At 40.9% G+C, this 13,552-nt stretch overlaps 1 protein-coding gene across 15 annotated transcripts; it reads left to right on the forward strand.

Moving 5' to 3' along the window:
- The first annotated feature begins 1,767 nt into the window (after nt 1–1,767).
- On the forward strand, nt 1,768–8,748 carry LOC109739069 (GDSL esterase/lipase ACHE). Of its 15 annotated transcripts, none has more exons than XM_073510423.1 (5): nt 1,768–2,216; nt 3,597–3,649; nt 3,735–3,904; nt 5,417–5,515; nt 8,405–8,748. In XM_073510423.1, exons 2-5 carry the CDS (start codon nt 3,646–3,648, stop codon nt 8,426–8,428), a joined length of 297 nt encoding a protein of 98 aa, XP_073366524.1. In that variant the 5' UTR covers nt 1,768–2,216; nt 3,597–3,645; the 3' UTR covers nt 8,429–8,748. The 15 variants fall into 15 exon arrangements, 6 of the variants coding, with proteins under 6 accessions (XP_073366524.1, XP_045090732.1, XP_073366523.1 ...); XR_012204913.1 differs by having other exon boundaries at nt 1,773–2,216; nt 5,329–5,766; XR_006672127.2 differs by having other exon boundaries at nt 1,778–2,216; nt 5,417–5,766.
- The last annotated feature ends 4,804 nt before the right edge of the window (nt 8,749–13,552 follow it).

The following is a 13,552-nucleotide window of genomic DNA, read 5'->3' on the forward strand; positions in this document are numbered from 1 at the left end:
ACAGACCAAGGTTCATCCTTTATGTCACATCAAGTTAGAGAATTTGCCGAGTCATATAAGATAAAGTTGCTCAATTCCTCTCCATATTATGCCCAAGCCAATGGACAAGCTGAGTCTAGCAATAAAATATTGATCAAGCTCATCAAGAAGAAGATTGAGGATAATCCAAGGAGATGGCATGAGCTACTGTCCGAAGCTTTGTGGGCACACAGAATCTCAAGGCATGGTGCTACAAAGGTAACTCCATATGAGCTCGTATATGGTCAAGAGGTTGTTTTACCAGTGGAAGTGAATTTGAATGCTTTGAGAATAGCCAAACAAAATGATTTATCGGCGGTGGACTTTTATAACTTGATGATGGACAATATTGATGAAGTCGCCGATAAACGTTTGGTTGCTTTGGAGGCCATAGAGAGATAAGTTGAGGGTGGCAAGAGCTTACAATAAAAAGGTCAAGTTGAAGACTTTTCAAGTTGGCGATCTCGTGTGGAAGGTGATTTTACCAATTGGTTCGAAAGACAGAAAATTTGGGAAGTGGTCTCTAAGTTGGGAAGGTCCTTTTATGATTACAAGAGTGGTTCCCGGAAACTCATATTTGGTGGAATCTGTACAAGGCACATTATTATCTCGAGCTCTCAATGGCAAATATTTAAAGAAATATCACCCAAGTGTGTGGCAAGAAGCCTAGATAGGCAATGGCCGATATATCACTATCATCCTAAGCAAAGACATGGCCGATAAATAACTATCGCCCTTAGCATAAACATGGCCGATACATAAGTATCATCTTGAGAAAAATAAATGGCCGATGGAGTGTTGACATCGTCCTTAGAACAAATACATTGCAAATTATTTTTCGGCACGCAAGTTTTGCCCAAAAACAGGGGGGCATGTGTTGACACCAGATTTTGGTACGATCAAGAACTTAATTAATATGGCCTCAAATGGAGAAGTGAGCTACATTAAAAAGTTTCATATTGTCGATATGAACATCTTTGAAGTTTGGGCCATCGCCATCCGATCTCATCTCGAAGACCGAAGTTGTGTTCGAAATATCGAGATTTTGTATCCAGAACACTATTCGGCTGATTACGCCCCCAGGATTGCCTCGTATGGAAAAATGATCTACATAAGTTGTCTTGGTCTCATCGAAACGATCGATTTTGATATAAAAATCATCTTAATCCGAGGTCATATGCAACCTGTGGAGGCAAAATAAGGTTAGAAACAAAAGCTGCGGAGTCATTTCGGACCGACCGAGTTGTGTTTGCTCGGTGAGACCGAGTTGGTCCGAAAATTTACCAGAGAGTTGGCACTGTTCACTCGGTAGGACCGAAGCAAACCAATCGGTGGACTGAGTTGATCCGAGAAATTACAGAAGGATACAGAGAGTTGGCAACGTTCACTCGGTGGGACCGAAACGAACCAATCGGTGGGACCGGGTTGATCCGGGAAATTACCAGAGATTCCTGTCCGAGTTAGGTTAGGGTTTTTGATGTTTTGGACGGAATTTTTAGTCATTTTCTTGTACGGGAAGTCCAGCCGCCTCATAAATAGATGAGAGGTGACGGCCAATTAAACAACACACAATCGCAAAAAACACATCTACTACTTTTTCATCTACGTTTTGTCCCTCCCTCGTTCTTACTCCTTCGTTCTTCGTCGTTCTTCGTGTTGGAGAGCTGCGAATACCGAGGCTCTAGGAGCGGCTTGACCGACTTAGGGCAGCCCATAGCTGCCGCACTCCCCAACGGGTCCCTCCGGGAGTGTGGGGTTTCGGGTCCCCAAAAGCTCTTGCCAGTCGACTTGCGAATCGTGCTTCCGGTGAGACTCCTTCGACGTGAGCTGCGGTGCATCACCCCGGCGTAGAGGGTACACATTACGTGTTCGAACAAGCCGCTGCCGCATGCGCCCGCCCGGCGAGCTCCGCCGCCAGCCGTCACCTCGCTGCCCTACGTCTCCCAGCCTCCGCGCCAGCCCGTCCCCGACCTCCCTTGCGCCCGCTGCCATGTCGAGCAGATACCGCAGCCCAAATCTTGAGCCAGGGAAACCCTAATCGCCCCAGAACTATAAGGCGCCGCCAGCACCGCATTTCCCAAACCCTTGCGCCACAACCAGACGACGGGTAAGGGAGGAGAAGAACAACAGCGAAGATGGTGTCGCTAAAGCTGCAGAAGCGCCAGGCCTCGAGCGTCCTCAAGTGCGGCAAGGATAAGGTTTGGATCGACCCCAATGAGGTCAATCCACCCCCTCCCTCTCTCTCCCTCGCCCCGCATCTCGATTTTCTCACGTATTCCGTAGATCTGTGGGGAGGTGGTGATCCGTGCGGTTTAGGTGGTTCGAGGTGGGTAGATCCCTTCTTGCTTGTGCCACGCTTGCTCATAGATCGCATGAGCAGCCTCGGGTTGCCGGGATTAGTGTTCTTGGGGTAGCTGATTTTTTAGCTGAAACATCATATAGCTGACCACTCTATGGATTTGATTTTGTTCTGATGTCCCGTGATAGCTATGGCACTGTGATGTTGCCACTCTGATCGTGTTTCTGATAGCAGATGAATCAGAGTCATGTGGATGCTTGTAAAACGCGAGTCACTTAGATTGAGCATCCACGCTTGCTCTTATTTTTCTGTTGCGTGGTTAATGCATCTCCAAGTGTTTCACCCTGTTAAATTTACTAGCTTATCTGCCAGGATTTGATAGTACGAATCTATATAGGTCCAGTCAAGTCTAATGTAATTGTTTGTGCATATAGTTCAATATTATGGGGTTTCTCCATGTTATGAATATGTTTCCTTGCGGGGCACTGGCAGACTGCAAAACACGTACAACAAGAGTTCGAACATAGATTAAGCTATCCTTGAAAGCATGTTTCTCCAATAGCTTAGCCTTCTAACTCCTTGAAGTTAATTCTACTGATGAACCTAATCGAGTTGCTGCTTGTGATGTTGCTTTACCTTCATGCGCAATTGTCTTCTAGCAATGAAACTAATAGAGTTGCTGGTTTCGGTGTTCCTTTACCTTCATGTGCACTAACACAACATAGCATAGTTGGATTATACTAAAGTGGTTGTGCCATTAGCTTAGCCGTGATAACTCCATGTAAATCTTCTGCCAGTGACAGAGTTTAGGTGTTATTTTTACCTTTTAACGCATTAACGTGTGTATAAGTCGTCTTGTCTGTTAAGGTTCAATTGTCGCTTCATTTTGTGAATGTCAATCTCGTGGACCTAGCTCCCAATTATGTTCCTCAGTTTGTATTAGTAAATTTGTAGTTCACACGCACTTGAATGTCAGGGTATTGCAATCACATCCATTCTTATGCTATATGTTGTTTGTTTATAACAGACAGTTTTTGTGTTAGTTTTAACTCATATTTCTGCGTACTTTGTACCTGTTCGGTTGTTTCAATTCATGTCTAATGTCTTTCATTAACTCTCACGGAGGTGCTGGCCGGCTGGTACATACGTCAGTGCATCATCTATCTCATACTCTCAGTCACATACTCACATCTATGTTAATTGGAGTATATGCATCTCCAATTACAGCCTCATATTTTTTTGGACATTCATTTACAGCCTGATCTACTTGGATGTGCAGATCTGGGAGTTTGAACAATTCACCAAGATTCCAGTTTGTGTATAACAGAATGGGTGAGGAGTAAAGCCGTGTCATGTTCCATATTTTCATTCAGATTTCAGAGAACGCGAAAGTAATTTTTGATATTTTCCTCTACAGGTGGAATTTATCATGAGATCCTACCCAAATCTGAGTACTTCTCCAAGGCACTGTACACCTTCCATTTTGCCCAAAACGATCTCACCTTGGGCTACTTCACCAATAAGACTACCAAACAGATTGAGGCCTATGACCCCGATCCGAAGGAGCGGTTCACTGTGGCAATGCAGGTACAATTCAAGCCAATTTGTTGACAATCTTTCTCATAGCCAAGAAAATTTTAGTTCTGATTCTTAAAAAAATCAAGTTCTTGGCACAATTTACATTACATGATTTGTGTTGGCTACAGTTTATTCACGCTTGCTTCCAATTCTTGGTTCATGGAAAGAATTTATAATTTTATCTCTGTACTACACATGTAATATAACTTGTACAAGAAGAAGAAGAAGCTTGTCAAGTTTTATCTCTGTACTAGACATGTAATAGGACTTGTAGTAGAAGAGTACTAGACATGTACATTCTAAGGCTGAACCAGCCTTAGATTTACTTGTAGAAGAAGCTTGTCAATTTCCTCTCAACGAATTTGCCAGGCTGGTCTCACAACTGAGCCAATTCTACGATGCTCAATATCTTGTTGCTTTTCTCTCTGAATCCTCGGGTATGAGTTCCAAGCTTTGCCAAATTAGCAAGCCGGCATCTGCATCCACTTGCAAGTTGCAATCATTTGAGGCAAGGATATTCATTGTCAAACAAGCACTACTATGCTGCTAATAACAAAAATTATATTGCGTTCGGATTCATGAAGTACTTATTTTCATCTTTGACAAGGTAGTTTGGAGATATATATTTATATGTGCCGACCTTTTCCTTATTTTGGTGAAAAATCATGCATGTGGCCTTGGTGTTATATTTGGTGCGAGGATTACTTCTCTACTAACGATATTTGGTAGTTTGGACCAAGTTTATAGTTGGACATAAGTTTCAACTTTGCACAGTCTGGTATTCCTTTATTCATGTTATAGATCGTGAAAAGTTCATGTTGCTCTTCTCTTGTGCTTATTATGGAGATTTGATTTTCTGGAGAATCCAAATAAAGAATAATTGGTATTCAATGGGATAGATTTGGGAAGTCAAGATTAGCCATGTGAATGTTGTAATGCTCTAACAAAATTACCTTTTTAGGCTCCTTGATGAGTTAGTTACATGTACATTAATTTTTTGTTGTTGCTTAATTTGTCGTATTGAATATTATGAAAGCTTACGGAATATGCCCATTCGCCACTTTTTTGTACCATATCTCAATACTGATTGAAGTTGATAGTCAGATGGATGATGTACTGTTAAAAAAGTTTTGACCTTCAGGCTTATGTTCATGTCTTTATTAGGTCTCGTAGAAAAAAGATGAAGCAACTTATGTCTCGGGCATAATTTGGTGGCGGCATATCTTCCCTTGTTTCATGTTTTAACATGATGAGTTTAGTATTCTGGAGTGGAGCGACCAAAATGCATATTTAGGAGGTAGAATTGTAGGCACAACATTTTGTTTGTCGGACGAGCGACGTGAGCATTATTAAGATGTAGTTTGGACATTTGTAATTTTGTTGTTCTTTTAATTTGTTTTATCTACGAAAATTTGGTTTTGTAAAATTTGTAGGCGGCCGTGAACTCGCAGCCACAAGGTTTCCTTTTTGTTTAGTTTTGCTTTTCAACTACAATTGATGAAGGAGCATTGGCAACCTCAGGAAGTTGGTGCCAAGGTGGAGTCCCTGCAGAGGCTGTTCACCCGGAAGGTCGTCTTCTCCAAGACCTCCCTAGCCTTTGAACAGGACCGCTCCATCAAGGTATCTACCCACGTTTCCAGTTATATCCTTTCACTTGGGCCAGAGGACAATAGCTTTGTCTTAACAATTTGAATCCATTAATAAATCTTCTTCTTTGTTCGAGTTGAATCTATGAAGACTCCCATGCATGGAGCAATGTCGTCTTCGTCAGGCTGCAGTTATATGCCTAGGGGTGGTCAAACTTAAAAGTTCAGGGAAGATTCAGACTACATGTGGTAGTGCTGAACATTGTTTTGTCGTTCATCAAATGTGTTAGTGCTTATAAGGTTATAGCCTCAGGTTAAACTGAAAATCTATCTGCAATTTGGCTTTACATTTTCTAAGTACGAATGATGCCTACAATTGTTGAAGATTAATTAGTTATTATGGATTTATGGTACCATGTAGTGGTGCGTTGATTATCTGGCGCTGAGTAATTAACTGAACGTTATTTTGGTGTTCATCGATTGTGGCATTGCGTATGCTCTATTACAGCTTCAGTTTAAACTGAAAACTATCTAAAATTTGGATTTAGAATGTCTAACTGTGAATGGTGGCTAGCTTCGGTTGCACCTGAAATACCAAAGATCACACTAAAATCTTTTTTTACAAAACCTCTCGTAGCTTAGTTGAATTTATTTATTTTTTGGTTTAGTAGAAGGAAATTTAGCCTTGCCTCGAAATTCGGAAAAGATGGAGTATAATTTTTGTTGACTAAAAAAATGAAGTGACTTTTAACAGCTGGGGGTGTGTTCTGTTTTTCAACCGTGTTAATGTATACTTTTTGAATGTAGAATGGAACTATATCTGTTTGTTCAACCAGAGAGAGGAGCTGTTTTTCAACCGCATTAGTCTATACTTTCAGAAGGAAAAATGGAACTATATCTATTTTTTAAGCTTTTCCAATATTGGAAGATGAAAAATGTACACTTTTGGCTGTGCAGTGATTTTTCCAGGCTATCCTTCCAATGTATTGAACCTGATCATCTCTGATTAGTGTTGTTCCTAATTCTTGAAGGGTACACCATTGAGTGGCAATACCACATGTGTATCCATTGCAACTTGGAGGTACGATCTAGTGATTAGCAGCATGAAGTGCTGAGCACGTCGTGTGTTGTGTGTTGTTGGTAGAGTATGCGTTTTTGGGCCTGAATTGCGAAACTAACTTAGATTTCCTGGTTGTTGTTTTTAGTATAGTATACCTTTTCCTGAATTAGGAACCTTACTGATTTTTTTGGTTGTGTGTTATCAGTGTAGTATACAATTTTTGGGCCTGATTTGTTACCCTTATCCGGGATTTTCTGCAATCAGTGATGCACTCGTGGTCATGAGTATTTGTTAGTCTACTTTACTTATCTCTACCTAATAATAAAGCACGTAGGGTTTCTGCCCGTCCGTAAAAGCCCTTGCGTTTTCATGAAATCAACCCGCAGCCGGATTTAAGTCACACCGAACCGTTATTTTACAGTTTTTCGAAACCCCCCTGACTTTTTAGGTATTCCATCCGCGGAACATATTTAAGTCAAACAAATGCTTTTCTAAACCATCCATATCTTTTAAACCGTAACTCCGATTTAAACATGTTATATATAAAATTTAATTAGAAAAATATGTAGAATACGAATATAAGATTATTTTAACCTGTTAAGTATTTATAAATATTATTTTAGAAGATAATTAAGTCAAACAAATGGTTTTCTAAATTATACGTATCTTTTAAACCGTAACTCCGATTTCAACATGTTATATATGAAATTTGATTAGAAAAATGTGTGAAATCTGAATATGATGTTAATTTTACCTGTTAAATATTTTTTAGATATTGTTTTGGAAGCAAACTTATAACTATAGCGCATGATCCATTTTTTTTTTGTACAGATTTCTCATTGCGAGTGTGAGAGAAAGCGAGAGAGAGAGAGGGAGAGGGAGGAGAGAGGGAGAGAGAGACGTCTTAGGATTAACCACATACAAACATGTTTTGGTTTGTGTGAACACTTAAGGCCATCGCCGGCGAGGGTGAGAAGAAGGATAAGCGGCAACACAAATATGATGCGTCGCTAAAATAAAGGAGATGGACCTATTGTGGTCTTGAGTGATGGTTGTTCAGTTAAGAGTGTGTGTTGTGTTTTTTCTCCCGTTGCAACGCACGAGCTCTTTTGCTAGTAGATTTAATTGTTTTTAGTCACCCGTATGTTAGTTAACTGAAATTTGTTGGCAGTGGTTCATTATGTTCTTTAACTGCTGTACTGAAGCAGCGGATCAAAGCATTTAAAAACAATTAGCTCTTGAGTAATTAAGTAAGACTTGATGGTTGTGTTATATATATTATAGTATATACATTTTTTGGCCTGAATTGCAAATCTGATTGAAATTTCCTGGTTTTGTGTTATCATTATTATGGTATACTATTATGCCGGCAAGCTTTTTGTTGGTGCTTTATTTCCTGTCCTTGCTAAACTTTTGATACTCTCTGCAATGATGAAATGTTTCTGCATGTTAGATAAGTACCAGGGCAACCATAAATGATGTACCTTCCTTTAGTTGAGCTGTCTTACTGTTTTCTCGTCTAGCTTTTTGTTAATATACACACTGGAATTCTCGATTCTGGAACCCATGAACTCTTTGTCTCTTCCCTGTGACCTATTTCTCATCTACTCCTGCTTGTAAGAAAAGTCTATTATGTGCTATATAGGCAAAATATACATAATTGGTTCTCTTCTATATGCTTTCCTTATTCCTTAATGAATACACTTGGTTCACAAAAGCATTGGGATAATTAGCTGAACAAGTTTTGCCTATTTTTGTTTCTTTCATCTCCTCTGATTATTTCCTGGCACTTGTGAAATTGTTCGGATTACTTAGCTTCGTTCAATTGCCATGTTGCTCAGCTGAGTTCATACTGTACCTCAGGACATGAACTGCAAGTGGTGCTAGGGTTTGATTGCTGGATGGAACAACACCAAGAACGTGCGTTATTACTCCAGCCACATGGAAGCAAGCAGGCATGGCGCCGCCCACGTGGCCTGATTAGTGATCAACCACACGTATGATATACCCGTATATACTTGTCGATCATACATACATGTGTACCCACATATTCTTGATTAGTTGGTTAATATATAAATAGATTCTTAATTGGTCTATTAGTTCGTGTGATGTTACGAATGAAAAGAAAATTACTGGGGAGTTATTGCATGGAATAATTTTGTGGTAATGGTCTTGCAATTGAAACAAACATTTTCTTGCGACATGTATTGGATCCGTCTTCTTCCATGAACAGATGTGAACAAAGGGTAGTTTTGTTTAGCACTACTTTTCTTTTCTTTTTTGGCATGAGTGTCTCTCTTATCAAATTATACATCACAAAATTACTGTTATGGTGTACGACAGTAGTACAGTCTATTTATTTGTCCCAAAAGTGAATAAAAGTATCAAGAACCGTATGCCATCTTTTATGCACTGATGTAAAGACCATTTGCTTTCTATAGAGATGATACCCTCTTAGAGAAGATTAGTAAACATGATTAAATGTGCTTTCTCATGTATGCCATCTTTTGATGCATTCAATTTTTTTATCTCGATCTACTGTCTGGTGCAACTGTATCAACAAGAGATAAAGGTCTCAAAGAGGTATCTAGCATCTCAATAGCCATTCAAATTAGCCCCATACAAAATTCACTTTTAACATGCCTAATAGGGACACTTAGCTAACTTATCTTGTTTGTATTGGAGTTGACCCTCCTGTGCTTTTCGTTCTCATTCATCATAGGCTTGGCAATTCCATTCAAGTGTTAGAAGTGAATTGCTTTTACTTATTAGGTGAGTTGGATCCTTCATGCCTCCAGCTGTTTTATCCAACTAGTTGCATGCTCGTGCGTTGATACAGGCGACAATGCTCGTGCGGCCGATGGGACACCAGGATGACGGGTGACAAGGTGAGGTTTCTTGGACCTTCCGCCAGGTGATGATGGATGGGACTCGGTAGGTGGAGGAGATGTAGGGGCGACGACATGGAGTACATGAGGTGGGATGGCAGTAGATAGACGTGGCATGATTTCTTTCCTCGCGAGAGAAGAGAGGCGAGAGCGAATCCGTGCAGTAGGAGTGAAGGGAAGGAGCGGACAATGAGTCGAAGTGTTGCTAATATGTTGGGTAAGGAAATTATACACAAAAAATTAAAAGAAAACCCAAAACAAAGATAAAAGAGATGTTAGCTTTAAGCGCTAATAACGGACAGAGCGGCGTATCAGTTGCATCCCGTCAATGGACACCATATTTTTGTTTTGTTGTAATGCATGCCATTCAACTGTATATATTACAACGTGGCAATGGCTCAGGAGATACCAAATCTGCCTTCTTGCCTCGGGGAGCGTCATGGGCGATGCACGCCAAGTCCCCTATTGATGGCAATAGCGGATGGAACACGGGGGATCATGGCGAGAGCAAGGTGATTGGTGAGGAACTCCTCCTTGGTCGTCCATGAGGAAGTACGATGTGAACGAGAGAGGGTGCCATGGCGAAGGTGAGGTGGGTGCCATCCGGTTTTAAAGGAGAGGGCTCTAGCGAGAAATGTCCCGGTACGGCGGGAAATCGAGCAGGAAGGGGAGGGTCCGGCAGGAAAAGGGGAGGGTGCGTTGTGGGGTGGGGTTTTGTGTTGGGACTGTGTATTGAAGATAACATGACGGATAGTTCGGACAACCACATTGTTCCCTACACATGGGCTGGATTTGGTGGAGCCCGGACTGACGAGACGGGTGGATTTTGGAGACCCCGCTGGGCACCCGTTTGATGTCAGAACAAGCCCGAACTTATGAGGGAGTAATGAGCTTCGACCTTGAAGACGATCTTAGTCATTTATTTGATTCATTTATATTCATTGTAGCCTGTAGCAACGCACGGACATTCTACTAGTTTACTTTTATTGCTGAGTGATGCCTACTAGAACTACGTCGGTATTTCCCCAAAGATGAAGGGATGATGCAGCACAACAGTAGGTATTTCCCTCAGTGATGAGACCAAGGTTATCGAACCAGTAGGAGAACCACGCAACACTACGTGAACGACACATACATACAAATAACAAATACTCGCAACCCGACGTATTAAAGGGGTTGTTGCTACCTCTTGAGCATGCGTTGGTTTTTCCCTTGAAGAGGAAAGAGTGATGCATCAAAGTAGCATAAGTATTTCCCTCAGTTTTGAGAACCAAGGTATCAATCTAGTAGGAGACTACACAGCAAGCCACCGAATACCTGCACAAACAAACACCAACTTGCAACCAACGCGACAAAGGGGTTGTCAATCCCTTTACGGTTATTCGCAAAGTGAGATTTGATAGAGATGATAAACGGTAAAGTAATATTTTTAGTATTTTTGGTTTATGGAACGGAAAGTAAAGATTGCAAAGAAAGTAAATAGGAAACTAGAGATTGTAGATCGAAAACTTATATGATGAAAAATAGACCCCGGGGCCATAGGTTTCACTAGAGGCTTCTTTCAAGATAGAAATTATTACGGTGGGTGAACAAATTACTTCCGAGCAATTGATAGAAAAACGCAAAGTTATGACGATATCTAAGGCAGTGGTCAGGAATATAGGCATCACGTCCGTGTCAAGTAGACCGAAACGATTCTGCATCTACTACTATTACTCCACACATCGACCGACTCCTGCCTGCATCTAGAGTATTAAAGTTCATAAGAACAGAGTAACGCATTAAGCAAGATGACATGATGTAGCAGGATTAACTCAAGCAATATGATGAAAACCCCATCTTGTTGTCCTCGATGGCAACAATACAATACATTCCTTGCTGCCCCTACTGTCGCTGGGAAAGGACACCGCAAGATTGAACCCAAAGCTAAGCACTTCTCCCATTGCAAGACAAACCAATCTAGTAGGCCAAACCAAATCGATAGTTCGAAGAGACTTGCAAACATATCAAATCATGCACATAAGAATTCAGAGGAGATTCAAATAATATTCATAGATAAACATGATCATAAATCCACAACTCATTGGATCTCGGCAAACACACCGCAAAAGAGTATTACATCGAATAGATCTCCAAGAACATCGGGGAGAACTTTGTATTGAGAATCAAAGAGAGATAAGAAGCCATCTAGCTACTAGCTATGGACCCGTAGGTCTGAAGTAAACTACTCACGCTTCATCAGAGAGGCAATGGTGTTGATGTAGAAGCCCTCCGTGATCGATTCCCCCTCCGGCAGGATGCCAGAAAAGTTCCCAAGATGGGATCTCACGGGTAGAGAAGGTTGCGGCGGTGGAAAAGTGGTTTCATTGCTCCCCTGGATGTTTTTGGGGTATAAGAGTATATATAGGCGAAAGAATTAGGTCAGGGGACTATTGAGGAGCCCACAAGGTCGGGGGGCGCCCCACCCCCTGGGCGCGCCCTCCACCCTTGTGGCCGCCTCGAGGCTCCTCTGACTTGCACTCCATGTCTCCTGGGTGTCTTCTCGTCCAAGAAAAATCATGGCGAAAGTTTTCTTCTGTTTGGACTCTGTTTGGTATTCCTTTTCTGCGAAACTCTAAAACAAGGAAAAAACGGAAACTGGCACTGGGCTCTAGGTTAATAGGTTAGTCCCAAAAATCATATAAAATAGCATATTAATGCATATAAAACATCCAAAGCAGATAATATAATAGCATGGAACAATAAAAAATTATAGATACGTTGGAGACGTATCAAGCATCCCCAAGCTTAATTCCTGCTCGTCCTCGAGTAGGTAAATGATAAAAACAAAATTTTTGACGTGGAATTCTACCTATCATATTTATCCATGTAATTCTCTTTATTGTGGCATGAATGTTCAGATCCGTAAGATTCAAAAAAAAGTTTGTATTGACATAAAAACAATAATACTTCAAGCATACTAACAAAATAATTATGTCTTCTCAAAATAACATGGCCAAAGAAAGCTTATCCCTACAAAATCATATAGTCTGGCTATGCTCCATCTTCACCACACAAAATATTCAAATCATGCACAACCCCGATGACAAGCCAAGCAATTGTTTCATACTTTTGACGTTCTCAAACCTTTTCAACTTTCACGCATTACATGAGCGTCAGCCATGGACATAGCACTATAGGTGGAATAGACGGTGGTTGTGGAGAAGACAAAAAAAGAGGGAGATAGTCTCACATCAACTAGGCGTATCAACGGTCTATGGAGATGCCCATTAATAGATATCAATGTGAGTGAGTAGGGATTGCCATGCAACGGATGCACTAGAGCTATAAGTTTATGAAAGCTCAAAAAGAAAACTAAGTGGGTGTGCATCCAACTTGCTTGCTCATGAAGACCTAGGGCATTTTGAGGAAGCCCATCATTGGAATTTCCAAGCCAAGTTCTATAATGAAAAATTCCTACTAGCATATGAAAGTGATATCATAGGGGACTCTCTATCATGAAGATCATGGTGCTACTTTGAAGCACAAGTGTGGCAAAAAGGATAGTAACATTGTCCCTTCTCTCTTTTTCTCTCTTTTTTTTCTTTTTTTCTTTTCTCCTTTTTTGGGCCTTCTCTTTTTTTGGCCTTTCTCTCTTTTTTTCTCACATGGGACAACTCTAATAATGAAGATCATCACACTTCTATTTACTTACAACTCAAAAAATTACATCTCGATACTAGAAGAAAAATATGACTCTATGTGAATGCCTCCGGCGGTGTACCGGGATGTGCAATGAATCAAGAGCGACATGTATAAAAAATATGAATGGTGGCTTTGCCACAAATACAATGTCAACTACATGATCATGCAAAGCAATATGACAATGATGATGCGTGTCATAATAAACAGAACGGTGGAAAGTTGCATGGCAATATATCTCGAAATGGCTATGGAAATGCCATAATAGGTAGGTATGGTGGTTGTTTCGAGGAAGGATATGTGGTGGGTTTATGGTACCGGCGAAAGTTGCGCGGCACTAGAGAGGCTAGCAATGGCCGAAAGGTGAGAGTGCGTATAATCCATGGACTCAACATTAGTCATAAAGAACTCACATACTTATTGCAAAAATATATTAGTCATC

The sequence above is a fragment of the Aegilops tauschii genome, chromosome 3, assembly GCF_002575655.3.
Source record: "Aegilops tauschii subsp. strangulata cultivar AL8/78 chromosome 3, Aet v6.0, whole genome shotgun sequence".
NCBI classification, from domain to species: Eukaryota; Viridiplantae; Streptophyta; class Magnoliopsida; order Poales; family Poaceae; genus Aegilops; species Aegilops tauschii.

Excerpts from the sequence above, each read along its gene's own strand:
- LOC109739069 (XM_045234796.1), top strand. The coding sequence starts at position 3,589 with ATGTGCAGATCTGGGAGTTTGAACAATTCACCAAGATTCCAGTTTGTG. Across the intron at positions 3,905-5,416 it reads GGTTCACTGTGGCAATGCAG|GAAGTTGGTGCCAAGGTGGA; the intron begins GTACAATTCAAG and ends TGGCAACCTCAG. Across the intron at positions 5,516-8,382 it reads AACAGGACCGCTCCATCAAG|CTGAGTTCATACTGTACCTC; the intron begins GTATCTACCCAC and ends CATGTTGCTCAG.